This window comes from Trematomus bernacchii, unplaced genomic scaffold (genome assembly GCF_902827165.1).
Source record: "Trematomus bernacchii unplaced genomic scaffold, fTreBer1.1, whole genome shotgun sequence".
NCBI classification, from domain to species: domain Eukaryota; kingdom Metazoa; phylum Chordata; class Actinopteri; order Perciformes; family Nototheniidae; genus Trematomus; species Trematomus bernacchii.
The window spans coordinates 348,826-369,363 of record NW_022987690.1 but is presented as its reverse complement, the minus strand read 5'-3'; the positions used below and the strand labels follow the sequence as shown (position 1 = coordinate 369,363).

The 20,538-nt window shown below is 47.5% G+C and overlaps 1 protein-coding gene across 1 annotated transcript in view; it reads right to left on the bottom strand.

Annotated features, from left to right (window-relative positions):
* enah (ENAH actin regulator) overlaps positions 1-20,538 on the bottom strand; it is a gene marked incomplete in the record, with an annotated part of 176,162 nt that overhangs the window by 15,268 nt on the left and 140,356 nt on the right. The window contains 6 exon segments of the mRNA XM_034138311.1: positions 3,309-3,357; positions 3,767-3,909; positions 4,353-4,663; positions 6,417-7,166; positions 12,749-13,164; positions 18,269-18,341. Coding sequence (XP_033994202.1) covers positions 3,309-3,357; positions 3,767-3,909; positions 4,353-4,663; positions 6,417-7,166; positions 12,749-13,164; positions 18,269-18,341 — 1,742 coding nt within the window.

Genomic DNA, 20,538 nt, shown 5'->3' with positions numbered 1-20,538 from the left:
ATCCATTAGCTAGTAGCCTACCTTAGTTAACTATATTTGTTATTGTCTTTTAGCTAATTAGCTGTAAACTTGAGGCACCGGCAGCTTAGTCATTTGTTCATCACCACTCACCTTCAAACAAGCCAAGAAAAGCCGGCATAACATGGGACAGTAAAGTGGGAGGTGCTGCTACCTGTCTGTCTGAAGGGACTGTAAGGTGGGAGGTGCTGCTACCTGTCTGTCTGAAGTGACAGTAAAGTGGGAGGTGCTGCTACCTGTCTGTCTGAAGGGACTGTAAAGTGGGAGGTGCTGCTACCTGTCTGTCTGAAGGGACTGTAAAGTGGGAGGTGCTGCTACCTGTCTGTCTGAAGGGACAGTAAAGTGGGAGGTGCTGCTACCTGTCTGTCTGAAGTGACAGTAAAGTGGGAGGTGCTGCTACCTGTCTGTCTGAAGGGACTGTAAAGTGGGAGGTGCTGCTACCTGTCTGTCTGAAGGGACTGTAAAGTGGGAGGTGCTGCTACCTGTCTGTCTGAAGTGACAGTAAAGTGGGAGGTGCTGCTACCTGTCTGTCTGAAGTGACTGTAAAGTGGGAGGTGCTGCTACCTGTCTGTCTGAAGGGACTGTAAAGTGGGAGGTGCTGCTACCTGTCTGTCTGAAGTGACTGTAAAGTGGGAGGTGCTGCTACCTGTCTGTCTGAAGTGACTGTAAAGTGGGAGGTGCTGCTACCTGTCTGTCTGAAGTGACTGTAAAGTGGGAGGTGCTGCTACCTGTCTGTCTGAAGTGACTGTAAAGTGGGAGGTGCTGCTACCTGTCTGTCTGAAGTGACTGTAAAGTGGGAGGTGCTGCTACCTGTCTGTCTGAAGTGACTGTAAAGTGGGAGGTGCTGCTACCTGTCTGTCTGAAGTGACTGCCGATGTCCGCACCGCTGTGCAGGAGACGTGGAGGTACGGAACTTCACAGTCTAATCTCCCGACCTGATATTTTGTATTCAATCAATATATTTTTGGAAAGGGAAACTGTGCGCAAACAGCAGTAGATATATATTAATTTATAAAAATTAAAAAAAGGGGGAGAAAGGGGCACTTTCTCTGGAGGAAGAAAAAGGGCAGGGGCTCAAGCCCACTTTGATGTCTATGTGTGCACGTGCCTGCTAAGGGAGTGCATGTACGTAGACACGTTGTGCCTCTCCACCTCTGTTCCTTACTTCTTACTTGCTACCCTTTTCCCTCAACCTATCCTAAGGGAGTGCATGTACGTAGACTAGGGATGTGCATCTCCATCACTGAGGCCGATGCGATGCGCATCTCGATACGTTGCCAACGATACGACACATTAACGATACATTTGAAACACCAGGCGATGCGATATGATACGATACGATTCACCCCTGTTGCGATACAGTTCGATACGATTTGATTCAACATTATGCGATTCGGGGCGATACGATGCGACTCAACACGATGCAAAATAATGATACTTCAATATGGTACGACAGAGGATTTTTGTTTTATTCCTTATATGCAGCAAATCATAAATTAACAAAAAAGTGCTTTACATATTTGGTTCCCTCTACTAGTACTGCACATCCCATCATGCTGTTTCTTTTTTACCTTTTTTACCTTAAAAAACTCTCCAGAGTACAGTACAATTGTATAACACCTCACAGTTAAACAATTTAAGGATGCATTGCCCATGATTAACAATGTGCAAATAACAACTACCATAGTGCAATGCCCATACAACTACAGCCTGATGTGCTTAACACTCATTCATAGGCTAACTCACCAGTGAGCAGAAAGCAGTGGTTTCTATATGAACAATAAAGAAAATAACCTTTCACAAACAGGTATTTCATAACTGCTTACCATTGTAAGGAAGACATTTAAACTATTATTGGCAGTCACAGGCTGTTGTAAACTAAACACCACTCTCACTGACAGAACACCTCACTGAGTGATTTAACTCATGTCTTACTTTCAGGTTTCTCTTTTCAGCCGCAGACCCCATGTCGCCTCTTTATGTGCGTCGCTAAGTTCCTCGTACTACTTGTGTACTTTAAAGCGGCACGGCATCGTTTACAATTTGCGAGCGATTTTTCAAGTTGACCGTCTTCCTTGAAAAATCCGAAGAGTTGCCAAACGTTTGATTTGTAGGTATTTTTCGGTGCGCTGTGTTTCTCTTTCTCCTCGACTTCCATGTGTGTTGATAACTGAGACTCTCGGCCTCCGTAGTGGCGAAGCAAAGATCAAAGATCGTCTCTGCTGAGTGCTGACAGGATGAGGGGATATTATATGAATGAATCGTTTTTTTACCGATGCAAAGACGTTACAATCGATGCATCGCGAGTTCAAGCCAAACTGTAGCCGATGTGCACTCTTTCAACCGGTGCACTCGCATTCTGAACGTTTATGCCGGTGCACCAATGCGAATCGGTGAATCTTAACATCCCTAACGTAGACACGTTGTGCCTCTCCACCTCTGTTCCTTACTTCTTACTTGCTACCCTTTTCCCTCAACCTATCCTAAGGGAGTGCATGTACGTAGACACGTTAGTTTAGCTGCTATAGGCTTAGACTGTCGGGGGACACCTTACTTCTTCCTTCTCTCTGTCTGTACCTGTGTACTCTCATGTTCCCAATAACCCAGCTTCCCCCACATTTCTTTTTGGTGTCTATCTACGCCGGGACCCTGAGTCGTGGCTGATCCTGTTGCTGTGGTCCTGAGTCCTGGATCCTCTATCCTGAGTTCTGGACTGAGTCCTGGACTTTGAGTCGTGTCTGAACCTGTCTCTGCGGTCCTGCCTGACTCTCATCATACTACTTCCCTGATGGCTCCCACAGGATTGTTGACATCCTCGTGGATTCATCTTATTATTATAGACACATGCATTTCCAAACATTTGGTCTACCTATGCTGTAAAATGTATTATCTCTTTGATTTACACACGGCATCTATTGCACGTCTATCCGTCCTGGGAGAGGGATCCCTCCTCTGTTGCTCTCCCTGAGGTTTCTCCCATGTTCCCCTTTAAACTGTGGGGTTTCTCTGGAAGTGTTTCCTTGCACGATGTGAGGGTCTAAGGACAGAGGGTCTAAGGACAGAGGGTCTAAGGACAGAGGGTCTAAGGACAGAGGGTGTCGTATTGTCACTGATATTCTGTACAAACTGTGAAGTCCACTGAGACTAATGTAACATTTGTGATATTGGGCTATATAAATTAACATTGATTGATTGGTTGATTAATGGATGTGTTCAAGGACACTGGTCAGTACACAGTGATTCATCATATAGATATTAAGATGACATGAGAGAAGACAGACGATACTCACTGATCTCTGGTCAGGTTCAGGGGACGAGCCCTTATCTGCAATTCTTCTCCTGTAACAAATAAAGGCCAGACACTTGAAGGGGGTCCACATGACATAATTCACCACACTAAACATTTTGAGTAAAGCCATTAGTCCAAATATAATCACGGGAGAGTGTGAAATCATTCTTCAGAAGGTATTAAATCCTTATTGAGAGGCTTTTGGTTACATACTGTGACTGTAACCTCTGCATGAATAATGCTGACATCTGCAGTTCATTTACAATAATAATAATAAATGCTATTTGTATAGCGCTTTTCCTGGTGCTCAAAGCGCTTATTATTCTTCTTATAAGTCTTTTATTTTGACCTCCTCTTCTTGACATTTCCGAAATACACCAGTAACATTGAGATAAAATATGATGTTTATTATTGAAAGTTCATCATGTGGAATCAGCAGTGTTTGGGAAGTGACCCTACCTCCTGGCCAACAGGGCGCTCATCTCCTCCATGAGCCCGCCTCCTCCAGACAGAGGGCCGTTGCCTCTGACTTCAGATTTGGCCCCTGCGGGCCCTCCAGCCCCCAACATGGCTGCGGCCAAAGAAGCGCCTGCATCATCACTCTAAAGGGTACAAACACACACAAAAAGTTCTTTACAGAGGGAAGTATCAACCCTGATGGCCTTGTTATGTTTATTTTATATCAGAAAAGTAAAAAAGAATGAAAAATGTATGGTTGATTTCAGTTTTTGTTGACAGAACTGCATGTAAAGTCCTCTGAGATGAGATGCGACAGAAGTTGATTGTGTGTGTGTGTGTGTGTGTGTGTGTGTGTGTGTGTGTGTGTGTGTGTGTGTGTGTGTGTGTGTGTGTGTGTGTGTGTGTGTGTGTGTGTGTGTGTGTGTGTGTGTTTCACTGACAGTGATGCTGTGTGCATGAAGATGAAGTGTGAGTATCTGAGCTGCAGAAGACACACAGACATGATGTATGTGCAGCTGCTCGCCTGAACACTCATCATGTGACGTTTGCAGAGCTGTGAGAGTGGGAACAAGCAATCAGAGCTCACCCTCGGCACTTTGCGCAGCTTGGCTCCAGCGAGGGCGGCGGCCAGGCCTGAGATGGGACGCTCCTCTGCAGGAGAGAACAGGCCGGGGGGGAGGGGGGGGGGCGGCGGAGGCAGCGGGAGTCCGGGAGGAGGAGGTGGACCTGGTGGTGGAAAAGGGGTCCCTGGAGTCAATGTAGGGGGCAGTTGAGGGGGTGGGGGTGGGGGAGGGTGGCCGGCTGGGGTGGAGGGGCTGGAAGTCACAGCAGAGCCGGGAGGCAGGGGTGGAGGTGGTGGAGGGGTGGGGGCGATCCACTCTGGGGTCTGTACCTCATCTGTAGGGGAGGGGGTGGGGGGGTTGGGAGATGATAGAGGAATGGAAGTGAAGTTCATACTGTCACTCATCAGGTAAGCATCACCCCCCAATCAAATACGCTCTTACCAAAACTATTTTAATATTAGTGTAATATTATGGCGCATTTCCACCATGGCGCGGAGCGCGGTTTAAGCGTGCCGTGTCGTGCCGTGCCCGTTTTTGGTTGCGCTTCCACTAGGCCTAGTTACGGCCCGGCCCGGCCCGGGGCCACTTTTTCACCTCTTTTCTGGCCCGACAAAATTGTGGTTCTATCGGGGCCAACAAACAGGGCTGAGTCGGGCTGAGTATGCTAAACTAGAGAGAGAATCGCTGGCAAGGGGGCTACAACTACAACAAGATGGACATATTTGACCGTGATTTAATTGTAATACACGTTTCAAAATGATGCCGAAGTAACAACATACTGATACCGGTTAGTAAAAACCATGAATTAATGCTTTGTCAAGTCTGCAGACAGACGGCAGGCGAAAAACCTTTTAAAATGCGTGTTTTCTAAATGGAGATCGGCTAAGCTAACGCAGTATATGCTCCGACCGTCCACACTCACAACAACGGCCTATACAGACATAAATAAAGCAGCGACTGTATTCGGCATGACACAGACAGTCTGTGGTTTGTACTTGTTTAACTTTTGTCGAGTTTCTGAACATATATAAGGAGCTGTGAGCTCTGAGTGCTAACAGCTAACGGCTGTGTTGTTTTTCTGGGGTTCTCATTGAAGATGACGTCACGGCTCCGCCTACACTGCGTTACTATAGTAACTACCCCAGTTCCTAAACTGTAATGGAAGCGCAGCATGAAGTGAGCCAGCCCTGTTAAGGCCCAACGCGGCCAAGCAGTACCGAGCGTGGCCGAGGCCGACCGTGTGGTGGAAATGCGCCATTAGTGTGATGTAGACTGAGCTACAGTGTTCTGGTGGAACCTGCAGTCATGTTTTAATAAACATGTAACACACATGAGGTATGACAGCGTGCCACGTCTGCTAATCATGCAGCAGAGAACCTGTGAGCGGCTTTATACTTATTAACGATAGGAAACATCACAAATGGTTATTGTATTAAAAACATTTTTGACAACATATATCATTATAATAAGTGTCCATCTTCAGAGGGTACATATTTGAATAAATTGAGCACAGAGAAAGTCAACACTTTTTAGTGCAATTACACACGCACGCACACACAATGGCCTAAAGACAATCAACAGGAAGTTGGGCAGTAGTTGTGTTTGACTCAATATCATCTGCCTACATATAGCAGTCCTCATTAATAAAGTTGATAACATTTATAATCTGAAAAAAGTGAGCTTGTCCATTCTAAACTAAACAAGCAGATATACTTAATTATGATCAGGAATAATAATTAGGCTGCTCCCAATTCCCATAATCAAGTATTTATGGTGACATGGGCCAGCAGTCTAGTCACTATGCTGACCTCAGAGGTCATAGGTCGTCAGAATGCCTCCTGAGTTATTTCGAGAAATGGCTGTGGAGCTGTTACTGATGTGTTTCCATACTGGCCCCTGCAGAGAGAGGCTCCTGCTGGGGCCCCATATTAGGAGAAGGATGATGTGTACTACACACAGGCCATGCAAACACACATGCTGCTGTTAACACCCCCCCCCGCTGTTAGTGTGTCAGTAGGACAGCAGTGAGAAACTATGGAAGAGAGGTTGTGAGAGAGAGAGAGCAGGATGTGGACTGGAGGCCTTACCCTGGGGCTGACAGGACGAGCCCCCCCCCTCTGTGGAGATGTTTGACCCCCCTGGCCCAGACAGGCCCAGGCCCTCTGGGGGGGAGCAGAGCTCAGCAGAGGTGGTGGCGGCTGCAGCAGGGGGTGCTGTGGAGGGAGAGGGCACACCAGGAGCCTGGGATGAGGATGGGGGAGACAAGACGAAGGAAGAAGACAGAGGGGGAGCTATGGGGGAGGGGAGAGGGGGTGGGGTAGGTGGTGGAGGCGGGGTGGGGCAGGCGATGCCGGTAGGGGTGTGGCTGTGTTGGATAGTCACTGGAGAAGGTGCAGGGAACATGGGCGGGCCGTTGGGGGCCGGTGAGGGGGGCTTCTGGGTGAGAGGGGAGGGGGCAGCGATCGGGACTATTGGTCTTAGGCCTGCAGCCTTCCCTGGGGGGCTGCTTGTTATAACAGGGGGCGAGGGGGGCAGTGGAGTGAAGTTGCATGCTGACCACACCACAGACTTGGGCGGGGGGGTGGGTGAGGGGGCAGGAAGAGGCGCTTGCTGTCGCCTTGGCACCGTGGCGTAGTGAGGCAGGACCGGGTGGAAGGCAGAACCCAACGAGGTGGCGAACCGGGAGGCTGAATGCCTTAAGGGTGGGGTGGGTGGGGTGGTGGAGGAGGGCAAGTGTGACCCGGTGGCCGGGTAGGAGGGTGAGGAAGGGGATACGGGCGTGGAGGACGTCCTGCTGTATTCCTGAGGTGTTGGGGTGTACAGGGTGCTTTGGAAGGCTAAACGTACAAAGAGAAAAACCAAGGTGAAGGACGAGACAGGACAGAAGGGAAGGAAAGAAGGAAGGAAGGAAGCAGCCGTCATGCAGAGAGGAGGAGACGGCAGGTCAGGGAAGGGAAAAAGGAGGGAGAGAGGAAAAAAGAGAAGGGGGAGATGAAGCAGGAAGAACGGTTTAATCCAGGTTGTGTGTATGTTAGTGGACAGGTGTTAGCACCGTGGACACACACACAAGCCTTCGTTTTGGGTAGCAAAGGAAGAAAGTGAAAAAACACACAGACACACAAACACACACACACTTTTTCTAATTATTCCCTTTTTTTTAATGGCCTTGATACTAGTTGTAATGTGGTTTTCCTTTAATATCACAGTGGGGTCTTCGTAGTATTTGATGGTGAGTGTATGTTTTGTCTATGAAGAGAGTCTTTTTAACCCTTCCTCTGTTATATATCACACAGGCTCCGCCCTCTACTGGACTCTATGGGTACTACTCTCTATCATGCTATGCGTGCATTCACCTACTGAGTTGCATAAACGTAGCCGGCCAATCAGGGCGAGCCTACCTGAATGCGCGCGCAGGCCCACAGTATATAAGGCGGCTACGCCTCCCAACCGTCATCCTTTTTCTCTTCAGCGAGCAGCAACAACTGAAGCTAAACGAAAGAAGATAGATAGAAGAAAGTGAAAGAATATGGACTCACCACTCCTTGAACATCGGCCTTGCCCTACATGCCCGGGCCTAATTGCGGGCGCTGATCCCCACCGCTTGTGCTTCGAGTGTTTGGGGCCTGACCACGCGGTGGAGGGCAGCAAACATTCTCCGTCCTGCAGTGCCTGTCGTGCGCTCCCACGGCTCAGACGCCAACATAGCCTGGAACACTTCCAGGCGCATTATGTCTCGCCGGACTAGGCGCAGGACCAGGAGGAACTCGAGGTGGTCGAAATGGAGGACCAGGAAGTGGCCGAGGAGGTGCCGTTCGTGTTCGCCATTCCGACGGGCCGGGCGGCCCCGTTTGTCGAGGAGGAAGAAGACTTCTCGTTGTTGGGCGCTTCTGAGTCCGGCGTCCACGAGGGTCCACCGCGCAGATCTGCCCGTCAGGATTTCCCGCTGGTGATGGCCATGGCGGCGGAGCTTGTGGGTCTACCGCTCCCCCCTCCGATACCACCCAAACCGGTGAGCCGCCTCCGTCAGGGGTTTTATGGCCCGGTTCAGCCAGCCCAGCCGGCCTTTGTTTCGCCCCCGTTGCCAGATATCTGGCAGTGTGTGGAGGCGACGTGGCGGCACCCTCTGAAGACGAGGGCTCCGGTGGCTGGCATGGCAGGTTTGCTCAGGGTGCAGGGCCGCACGGACAAAGCGTGTCCCGGTGTGCCCCCCCTCAATGAGAGTCTGGTGGCCTATCTGCTCCCACAGGCAGCAGGTTGGGCGGAGGGGAGAAGACCCCTGCCCCCGCTGCCTCGTGACTGTGAAACGCTGGAGTATCTTGATAAGATATTTCAGCTCGGGGCACAGCTGGCGGCAGCGGCGGCCAATAATCTGGACGTGTTAGGGGTTTCGCTGATCACCCCTCAGCAGGAAGCCCCCGCCTCCCCATCTCAGGAAGACCGGAGTGATTATTCGGACCGCTGCATCGGGCAGATTAATAATCTGGTCCATGGTGTAGCCACCGACTCACGGTGCTCTCCAAGAAGGACCGTGATGATCTCCTTGGAGCCCCAGTATTCACGGAAGGGCTCTTCGGATCGATCACCTAGGTCACGCAGCGCTTCAGCCGCTTAGAGGAGGAAAGAGCGCAGCTCAGCCGTATGCTGCCGCTGGCTCTCCCTCAGCGGGGTGAGCGTGAAGTCACGGTGAGGAGGAGAGAGAGGCGCAGGTACAGAGCGCCCACGGCTCCCGCTGCCTCTCCTGCTTCCTCGGCTGGTTCTATGGGGCGGGTTCAATTCCAGCACCCGCGGGGCCAGGCCGGGCGATCCCGACGGACTTCTGTCCCGGCTCCGCGTCAGCAGAGGGCTTCGGGATGGGGGTGCACCGTCCTCCCGGAGATGACGCGCTCCCACAAGAGTGCGCCGCGGTGCGTTCAAGGACCTCAGTGGAAAATCGGCCCTTTCTGTGTCAGCCCCCCATGGACCAAACTTCCTTTTATGGAGGGTTTGGAGTGGGCCACCAGAGAGTACCACAGCTTCTTAGCTGTGGCTCTACAGCTGATTGCATGTCCCCTAACGCAGTGTTACGGGGAGTGGAAGCTCAGCTGTGTACTGACAGTGTGTATGGACAGGACACTGAGACTGTGGGTTATTCACTCCAGTTTTGCAGCATCCCTCCTCCATTCAGAGGCATAAGAGAGGCAAATCTATCATCCCAAGAGGAGATAGGTTTCCTCTCGGCAGAGATTCAGGTCCTGTTGCAAAAACAGGCGGTGTGGAGGCTTCACCCGGAGGTGGTGAAGCAGGTCTGGACTCAGTTCGGGAGAGCAGAGGTGGACCTGTTCGCCAATCGGCGCAACAGCCACTGTGCCCTTTGGTTCTCCCGGTGTCACAATCCGCCCTTGAGGGTGGACGCATTTGCACACGAGCCATGGCCAAGAAAGCTGCTTTACGCCTTTCCACCGCTGCACCGTATCCCCCCCCTCCTGGAGAGGGTGAGGCGGGAACGTCTGTCAGTCATCCTAGTGGCCCCAGGTACTCGGAGGTGACACAGATGATGGTGGGCCAGCCCTGGACGATTCCTCAGGTCTGGGGGGCGCTGTCTCAGGAAGCAGGTGCAATAGGGGTCGTTACCCACTCTGGGTCAACCTCTCCAGGCTTGGCTCCTGAGAGGGACAGGCTGAGACAGGTGGGACTGTCTGACAACGTTATTCAGACTATCCAGGCAGCAAGAGCAGGATCCTCACAGCCTGTTACAGGCCAAAGTGGACGGGATTCCAGCGATGGTGTGAAGAAAGAAGTCTAGAGCCGCTATCGTGTACGTTGGGCTCTATTCTTACCTACTTACAGATACTGGTGGACAGGGGGCTGGCTCATTCCACAATTAAAGTGTATGCAGCAGCCGTTTCGTCCTGCCATGAGGGATTTTGAGGCAGGTCAGCCTTCAGTCAGCCGCTTATGTCGCGGTTTTTGCAGGGGGTCAGGAGACAGCGCCCTGCACGCCTCCGCCCCACAGTGGGACCTGCCGTTGGTGCTCGAGGCTCTGGTCACAGAACCATTTGAGCCTCTGGAGCTCTCCTCCCTGAAAGCACTGTCATGGAAGACAGCGTTGCTACTTGCCTTGACTTCGGCTAAAAGAGTGTCCGAGCTGACCGCTCTGTCGGTGCACCCAAGTTGTCTTTTGATCCGGGGTGACCGTAGCGGGGCGACACTCAGACCGAACCCCTCCTTTGCTCCCAAGAGCCAAAGGAATTTGTTCAGGTCAAGGGCTATTCAGTTAGGTGGCTTTAATCTTTCACCCCACATTGGGGCCAGGGAGGCTAAATTGCACCTCCTCTGCCCAGTGTGTGCGCTAGCATGTTCTGTAGAGCAGACGGCTGCCATTAGGCGCACTGAACAGCTATTTGTGTGCTTTGGAGATGGTGTGGCTGGAAAAGCTCTCTCCAAGAGGCGCCTGAAAGGATGGCTCTGCGAGTGCATTACACATGCCTATGGAAGGGCGGGGAGAGCCCTCCCCACGGGGGTCCGTGCACACTCTACACGGACTGTGGCTGTGTCAACAGCCTTATTCAGCGGCGTGAGTGTAGAAGATATATGCACGGCGGCGTCTTGGTCTACGCCAGGCCCCTTCATAACGTTTTATCTCTTGGACATGTCTGGCTCCTTCTCGTCGTCTGTGCTTGCCGGGGCAACACATGACTGGTGAGAGGGGGGGGACTGTGGGTCAGTAGGTATTTGACCCCCCCCTGGACATAATGCACTTTCCCATGCTCCTTGGGGACCTGGGAAACATGGTGCGCAGTGAGCCCCATAGGCAGGCGGGGAGAGCCTTCCCCACTATTTTTTTTTCTTCCATGCACACTCTACACGAGGTAAGCATGTGTGAGTGTGCCTTACCAAGCTGCGGCCGCGACTTCTCCACGGTTACAACCGGATGTGAGGAAGTTGGGGTGCGGTGGATGTTAGCCAAAAGCCGGTCAGGGGCAGTGTGATGGGTCGATGTTGTTGGACGACAGGGCGTTTATACATCGGGGCTCCGCCCACTGTACCCATAGAGTCCAGTAGAGGGCGGAGCCTGTGTGATATATAACGGGGGGTTACGTATTGTAACCCTAGTTATATAAGCACAGGCGGAGCCCTCTACCTAGGGGCCCTGTCTTTCCTATGCTGCTCGCTGAAGAGGGTGTAGGATGACGGTCGGGAGGCGTAGCCGCCTTATATACTGGGGGCCTGCGCGCGCATTCAGGTAGGCTCGCCCCGATTGGCCGGCTACGTTTATGCAACTCAGTAGGTGAATGCACGCATAGCATGATAGAGAGTAGTACCCATAGAGTCCAGTAGAGGGCGGAGCCTCTGCTTAGATAACTAGGGTTACAATACGTATCCCCCCGTTTCATGTGCATATTGGCTGATTTGTGTTTTACGACCGCTGTATTTGTCTACATGTATTGTCTGTGTTTTATCTGTTGTAACTTTGTTCATGCTGCCTTTCTTGTTCAGGTCGCTCTTAGAAACGAGATTTGAATCTCAATGAGACTTTTACGTGGTTAAATAAAGGATAAATAAAGGATATATATGAGCTCTCTGACTAATTACCTTCAGTGTGCTGTAAATATGCTCCGCTAGCGATTAGCATAGCCTGCACGCTGTTGAGAGGAGCTGCCGTATGTTATGGTCGGGGGGGATGTAAAGTGGGTCACCTTATGCTTCACTGTTCCTTACTAATATTGTCATCCTACACAGTCCTTATTCTGCCAACATATTCTGCATTGGAAACTTAGAAAAAACCCTGACATACTATCACACACACACACACACACACACACACACATACACACACACACACACACACACACACACACACACACACACACACACACACACACACACACACACACACACACACACACCACTTCCACTCCACTAGACACATACAAACTTCACTCTTTTAATAAACCCAGAACGTTTCTTCATGCGTTTCTTATTTTTCTAGCTTTTGCCAACTTTCACTGTTCCTCACCTCGGCGTCAAACAATCAGGCCCCAGCTTCGCTCTGATTTCACTATTACCACACGATCAAAGCACAGCCATTACAGAGAGCTGGACACATGCACACAGGAACATGGTGCTCACATACACACACATCAGAAGAAGGCAAGCCAATACTGAAGCCAAGCAAAACTACATTTGGGACAACTTCAAAAAACAAAAAACATTATCAGCAGAAAAATAACCGTATCAAGCTCCAGTACGTGTGAGATTGTGTGTGTGTGTGTGTGTGTGTGTGTGTGTGTATGTATGTGTGTGTGTGTGTGTGTGTGTGTGTGTGTGTGTGTATGTGTGTGTATGTGTGTGTGTGTGTGTGTGTGTGTGTGTGTGTGTGTGTGTGTGTGTGTGTGTGTGTGTGTGTGTGTGTGTGTAGGCAGGAAGGTGCATCACTCACCTGCGTTTGAGATGCGTCTTCCTCTCTCCCAGTCCTGCTGCTCTCTGTCCAGCTGCTCGTGCTCCCTCTCCAGCAGCTCTCTCCCGCTGCGCTGCTCCTGCTGCTCCTGCTGCTCCTGCTGCTCCTGCTGCTCCTGCTGCTCCTGCTGCTCCCTCTCCGCCTGAGCCTCCCGCTCTGCTTCACACTCCTGACGTTCACGTTCCTGACGTTCACGTTCCTTTCTCTCGCGCTCCAGGCGCTCCCTGTCTTGGCGCTCCCTCTCTCCTCGCTCCCTCTCTCCTCGCTCCCTCTCTTGGCGCTCCCTCTCTCCTCGCTCCCTCTCTCCTCGCTCCCTCTCTCCTCGCTCCCTCTCTTGGTGCTCCAGCTCCTGATGCTCTCGCTCGATCTCCTTCTGCCTTTGCGACTCCTGAAGCTGCCTGGAGGAGGAGAGGAGAAAGACCAGATAACTAATTAAGGGAAATAAATCTATTTCTTATTATATATACTTAGTGTATACTAGTGTATACTTTGTGGTTGTGTGAGGTGAGTTTGAGAAAAGGCTTCTACTGCTGTCATTATATTAGTTCAAGCTATTCTGGGCACATTCAAATACAAAGTGAGGACTGCCTGTGGTTATAATCTCCCTCTGCTGCTAACTGCAAACCAAAGACAAATAAATAAAATAAGAGGCAAAAATGTAAAATGAGATGTTTTTCTCTTTTTAATGTAAAATGAGATGGGGTCTTCCTGTAGGTCTTCTATGTAAAGTGTGCCTGCAGATGCAGCTTCAGTCAGCAGGGGTCAGCAGAAGGCAGCAGTGTGTTAGCTGTGAGGATATCATGTGTGATAGAGAACCATGCTGATGATAGAACTATAATGGTCTCTGTAGGGAAACTGCTGTCAGAGCTATTTGAATGACAATATCAAATAAGAAAAGGGCATGAAGGAGAATAACACAGCTTGTGTAGATAACAGAGACACAGGATGCGTGCGCCACGCTCTCATTACCAGCTAGAAGTGTCTTGTAGATGTATGACAGTAAAGGAAGACAATCTGTCAAGTTAGAAACCTAAACATTCACGCTTTGTTTTAGGCCACCCAAGGTGTCATTGAGCAAGGCATGGCAGCCCCCCCGCTCTGACACCTCTCCACTACACTAATGCTGTTTGTGCATGTGTGTATTTCAGGCCTGTGTGATGTGATACAGAACAATAAAGTGAATATTGAATTTCTCCTACAGGGCTTGATACAGTTTGTCTTCTTCTTAATACAAAAAAAAGAGCCAGTAATCTAATATGTTACGATGATTCTTTTTCTATGGGCCCTCTTTTGCACACAATCACTCGCTTGTAACTATTGCAGTGTTGGGTTACATTGTGACTGAATATAGGGGAAATAGAGAGCATCAAAGCTAGTGACCCGGCTGCAGAGCTTCACAGGATTATCCTGACCAATAAGATGCAAGGGAGGGGTTAAGGAGATTTTAGAATATATCTGTATGTCTGCTACACCTCAATCTCATTGACTCCCATGTCCCTCCAATAAAAGAGGGAAGTTATCATGATCATTTGTGGCAGTAGTCTTCATCTTGCCCTTTTCTATGCCAGGATGGCTAAACTGCCATCAGCGTTTCAAATCTGCTGCACTTGAACTACCAGCTGTGTTGGCAGATTGATTTATTAAGAACTGAGAGGATTATTATCCCACCAAAGATCACACGCACACATACACAGTGTGTAGTAGTAGTTTACAAAATGTGTTCCTACTCTCTCTTATTGAGGGCTGGTAACCAGTTTCATTGTGTTTATTTTCATGAAATAATTAATCAGTAAATAAATAAAAAAAGTATAAAATATATTAATATTGATAGATTTGTCAAATATTTATTATGATATATATATTCAGATGTTGCTCTGGATATATTATAGGCTTCCTGTCATTTAATTGTACAAAAGATGGAGAGGCTTCATTTCAAACCATAATGTTTGTAGGGTTATTAAATGAGTAAATGAATCCCCTGACTTTGGGTACAACAGGATACTAACAAAATGTTCAGTGTTGGTGAACAATAACTGTTCAAATGTCTCCAAAGGGTGCACAGAGTGATTAGGAACAGGTGAATGAGTTTAATGTTCACAAGCTAAAGGTGTGTGGAGACTACCAAGTGACAGTGTACAAACAGTAGTGTGTGCATAGAGTAAACTTCTGTGTCAGGAAAACACAACGTTGAGCTACTGGGAAGTACTCAGAGTGTGTATGAGCAAAGCAGATCCCTCCAGCTGGACCAGGGAGCGCTAACATGCCAACTGTATCCTGACAGTCATCTTACACATTAGACTCCAGTCCGTTGTCTCATTCTTTGCCTATTTTTCGCCTCTAGTTGGAGATGGCTGTACTTGCTCAGTCTGTCCTGAGATAGTTTGCACTGGCATTGATGAATGATTTATAACTCTGTGGCTTTTAAAAATCTTGACTGTTGGCCAAATGTTGTGTTAGAAAGACAATAAAGTTGTAAACTAGTTGAAATAGGATTGTAACACCTGAACAGTGCACATGGACATGTGATACATGTGTTGGAGTCCACTGTTATTACCTTTCACACCCAATATTGAAAATAATATTCCTTTGTTTTCTTTTTTTAAATAACAATTCCAGAACCGATTATGTGAAAAAATAAGGATGGTCAGGGGACAGTGTTTGATGTATTTGTCACTTCCACATGTCTCCATATTCCCTTCCTGTGACAGGAGGAGCTCGAACAGGTTTCCCCTCTCTGCCTGGCATTAGTGTTTCAGGATTCTCTGCTGTGAAAAGCCTCACAGTTCAGCTGCCGTCTCACTGGCCTCGTGACAAGAGTTGCCAAGGAAACTGTTGCTGAGGGAGCGTGGGCGGGCGCATGGGCTGAATCCCCGCACGAATATAGACATATGTGCACATGCACATAGCTTGCTTTCCTCTTTGAATCCACAAGGATGCAAGACAGGATGCTAATAAAGTGACGCTAGGGGTCTTAGTAACACTAAAGGATGGAAGACCGACAGTAACAGTTTTTATACAGCTTTATGGTTCCTGTTGCCTTATGAAATCATCAAGCCAATCCACCATATTGGTTTTAGATATTTCTGTGTGTGTGTGCGTAAATATCTGCAGATATCAAACTGTGTTGGTGACAAGGTGCCATCCAGAGCAGCTGCTGGTGTTTTCAACAGCTAAGTGCTAACAGCTAACACACATTTATCACATTTCTCCACCATCCTCACTTTGATCGAAGTCCATGCATCACATCCTCTCTCTCTCTCTCTCTTTCGACACACACACACACACACACACACACACACACACACACACACACACACACACACACACACACACACACACACACACACACACACACACACACACACACACACACACACACACACACACACACACACACACACACACACACACAGCTATTTATACGGCAGCCTCTTATTGCAGCTGGTGTTTGTGATGTGAGGGTAGCACAGTTTGTGAACAGGTGGTCCTGCAGGTTATATTTACAGCCCCCCATCAATCACACCAGCCGGCTCCACTCTTTTTCATCCATCTCTGTCTCAGTGACAAGAAAGGGGAATTAAAGAAGAGGTGGACGACCGACAGTAAGATCGGTTCTGCTGTCATGTGACCCTGTGCGAAACCCCATTACAGAGACCCTTATCCCATAATGCTCTCTGTCCTCCTCCGTGTCATACACAGCAGAGATGAGAAGCCATTTTGATTTTTTTTCTAGTGGCAGGTTGTAGAAGACAAAGGGTTTTTCTCCATTGTGCTATAAAGCCTCCGGTTTTACAGGGCACACAAAAACACACAGAAATATTTTAGATGCTCCAAACAGAGGAACCCAGGCTGCAGATGTGTCTTTAGCTTAAACTGGACACAAATGAGAAGGTTTATAAAATGGATGAAATAATAGTTCAAAGTTTGCTTAGTCTGAGCAAGCAGAGCCGCCACATCTTCCAAAGCTAGCAGTGTGTGAGTGCTGGGGTCCTCACTAACAGCGCCCTGAGGCTGGCTCTGGATCAGCAGGGGACCTCAGCTGCCTGTGTGTCAGCTGCTAAACCTGGAGCATGAGCGCAGCACAGGAACACAACCCAAGGGTCAGAGTGTGTGTGTGTGTGTGTGTGTGTGTGTGTGTGTGTGTGTGTGTGTGTGTGTGTGTGTGTGTGTGTGTGTGTGTGTGTGTGTGTGTGTGTGTGTGTGTGTGTGTGTGTGTGTGTGTGTGATTAATAGTATTTGGTATTTTGATTGATTGATTGACAGGGAGAGAGTGAGGAGAACATCAAAATGATGACCGGTATTACTAAAGTCTGATGTTAGCTCATTTGAGGAGTTAGAGACATAATGAAATGGACGCCTCATGACTTTCAGGTGGGAGGTAACTAGGTACTGAACTTAAGTCAAATTTGAGTATTTCAATGTTATGCTACTTTTACCTTATACTCCACTACATTTATTAAACCGCTATAGCTGCTCTTAACAAAATGCAACTATAAGAATTCAAGTGGACTCACTCTTTAGGTCAGAGTCAAATTATTTTAATATTTTATGAAAAGTCAATCAGAACTTTGTTTGCCACAACAGTAATATGCTACTTGATGCAACAATATAAATGTTACATTTATAAATATAAGTACTCATTTTCTGCACAATGAGTACTTTTTCTTCTTATACTTCAAGTACATTTAGCTGATAACACTTTTGTACTTTTACTTGAGTAAGATTATGAATGCAGGACTTACTTCAACAAAGTATTTGGACAATAATATATTGGCACTTTTATTCAACTGAAGCATACTTATATGCTGAATACTTCTTCCATCACTGCTTTCAATGTAATGACACACCATGGACACTTTCCATCCATAAAGCGACACATCTCACTTCACTGCCCAAAAAGCTAGTGTCCCCTCCATATTTCTGTCAAAGAAAAAGGGACACTGTGAACATTCACAGTGTCCCTTTTTCTTTGACAGAAATATGGAGAGATGTTCAAAGCCTGGATCCTTCAACAACTCCAAGGTGGCCAATCACGGCCAGTTTCAGGAAATTAGAAAAGTCTTCTGACAGAGAGCTTTTTATCCCAATACTTTACAAGCCCCTGAACACATCACTACAATATGTTGATCTGTGTTTGGTGCATTCCATTACTTTGTGTATGCTGGACACACTTTACATTCATTACATTACAATGTAGTGAACATCAGCTGCCTAAGCTGTGTGTGTGTGTGTGTGTGTGAGATAGTGTGTAGACCTAATCATTTCCAATAAATCCTTTAACAGCTTCTAGACCTGAGCCAACAGCTGTCCTCCATTACTACACCATGTGTATGCATGAAGTGTGTGTGGTGTGTTTCTAGCTGCACACAGCCTCACCACTACCTGAGGAGGGAGAAGGTGGCCTTGTATGGGGAAGGAAAACCACTTGGAGAATGAAGTGTGTGTGTGTGTATTCCATTTAGTTATATATTTTAGTAGTAGTCAGTTAGTGTTTGGCATTACCTTCTCTGCAGGTCCATCTCCTCCGGAGAGGGGCCATTCTGAGCCTGGGGGCCCTGCCGGGGACAGGTGGGGCCTGCAGGGGGTGACACAGAGACATCCTCAACATGACAGTCACACGCAACTCCTCCTCTACCATTTCAAGGAAGGAGACTCGTCATATCATACAACTTTTAAACACAGTTTATAGTTAGCATTTAATAAAGGCTCCGTCAGATACAGCTGTTTGTCATGGCAACATGGTGTTGTTGGTCTCTCACACAGATGTGCAGAAGGATTTATTTTATAAGGTGCAACACATATGTTATTGATTGAGTGATTGATTGGATTATATATTGTATATCCCACTTGTGTTTCTGATGGAGAGCAAAGAGGAACACACACTTTTTACACACTTTGAATCCAATACACACTATGCTGTATATACAGTATATACACATATATATATATATATATATATATATATATATATATATATATATATATATATATATATATCTTTTGCTTATATATCATTCAAAACCCCTCTGTTTGTCTGAGGGGATGATAAATGGACATGCTGAACATATACATGTAGAAACCCTGAACTTATATATATATATATATATACATATGTATGTATATGTGTATGAAGAAAAGGCAAAGGCAAAGTAAAAGCCCAGTGGTCAGGATGAGATAAATGGACGGCTCATTGTCCTTTGTCATGCCCAGCCTGAGAGACAGCCTGTCCTCCATCAGAGGTCAGAAGTTCAGGGTTTCTATGTGTATATGTTCAGCATGTCCATTTATTATCCCCTCAGAGACAAACAGAGGGGTTTTGAATGTTATATAAGCAAAAGCATGTAACAGTACACACTCAGAGCTAAATGAGGCACACTGTCTCCACTCTGTCAAAGCTAACCTTGCTCTGAGACACATGTCCACATCCAGCTTTATTTAGAGCAACCGATGAGGCATAGACAGCAAGATTACATATCACACTGAGCTTGTGATGTCATTGTCAAAACATCTATAGCAACATCTGATTGGCTATAGCCCAGCTGAGCAGAGGTGGTGACACTTCAGAATCAGAACTACTTCTTTTGTCAGGCAGCGGGGTCATTGAAGGCGTTACAGCTGCAATGGTACAGTGCAGATAAAAAGCAAAAGGAAAAAGGTTGTCTCAACTGCCTATGCAAACAAATTATAATAATTCAAAATGCTTTATTTCATGAATGGTAAACAACTGTTGTAGCCACAGCAGCAGGATCAACGTCTATTTATGTATATTTATAGAGATGGAAGATCAGAAAGCGAGCTGAAAAAAGACATGAATGGAGAGAACAGTCCAGTTTCAAAGCCCCAGATGGTTCTCCACAACACCAGAGAGATGTTTACTGTTGAGCTCCAGCAGCACGTAGAGTCTCTCACACCAGTCTCTGACTGAGCATACGTCTGAGGCAGATAGCACTAGGCAAAGGCAAACAACTCTATAGCAACAAACTTTCAACAGCGATAGCCAGAGGTGGAAGAAGTACTCCACTTAAGTCAAAGTAAAACATTAATACATTTTTGAATTTTATAAACCAAGATGATGAAATAATCGTTTTTTATTTTCTGCCCTGAATGCAGTTTCAGGTTGAGAGTTTGATTGCTTAAAGTACATTCTTATCTTAACTCGCATTGGGTCCAGTGTGAACACAGCTGTTCAGTCCGTTTCTGTGTCTACATGTTGGGGATTATTTTGGGGCTTGGGGGAGTCAGAAGGTCTAGAAGAGCAGGAGGATCTTCTGCCATCCTCACCTCCTATAGATGACTGCTGGACATTTGATTCCAACACACTGCCAGTTGAAATATCTCAGAGACACGGACAGTGTCAAAGCAGTAGGATCATGTGACCTGCCAACTTGTACTTATTATAGTTTCAGATCTGCCCGGCAACAAGTGGGCCAGCCTGTGAGATGGCAGTAAGCGGCTTAGGTAAACACTTGGATATTCAAGGGGGAGGACTCATAATGAGACTGTGAGGTTGGGGGGGGGAGACAAAGTAAACATCTGTTTAACCAAAGATGCAGGTAAAGTTACAATTATTTGTGATTGAATCACCTCATGAGGCCGCAGATAGACAATATCTGTGAGGATCAAAAAACAAATTAATGGAACAAATATTTCAAAAGATATTGAAAGGCTGTTGATGACAAGAGATTATGAAATAACATCTCTCTGCCATCACATAATTACAATCACCAACTCAAAATGATATAGTAGAGCAGGGGTCAGCAACCGTAACCAGT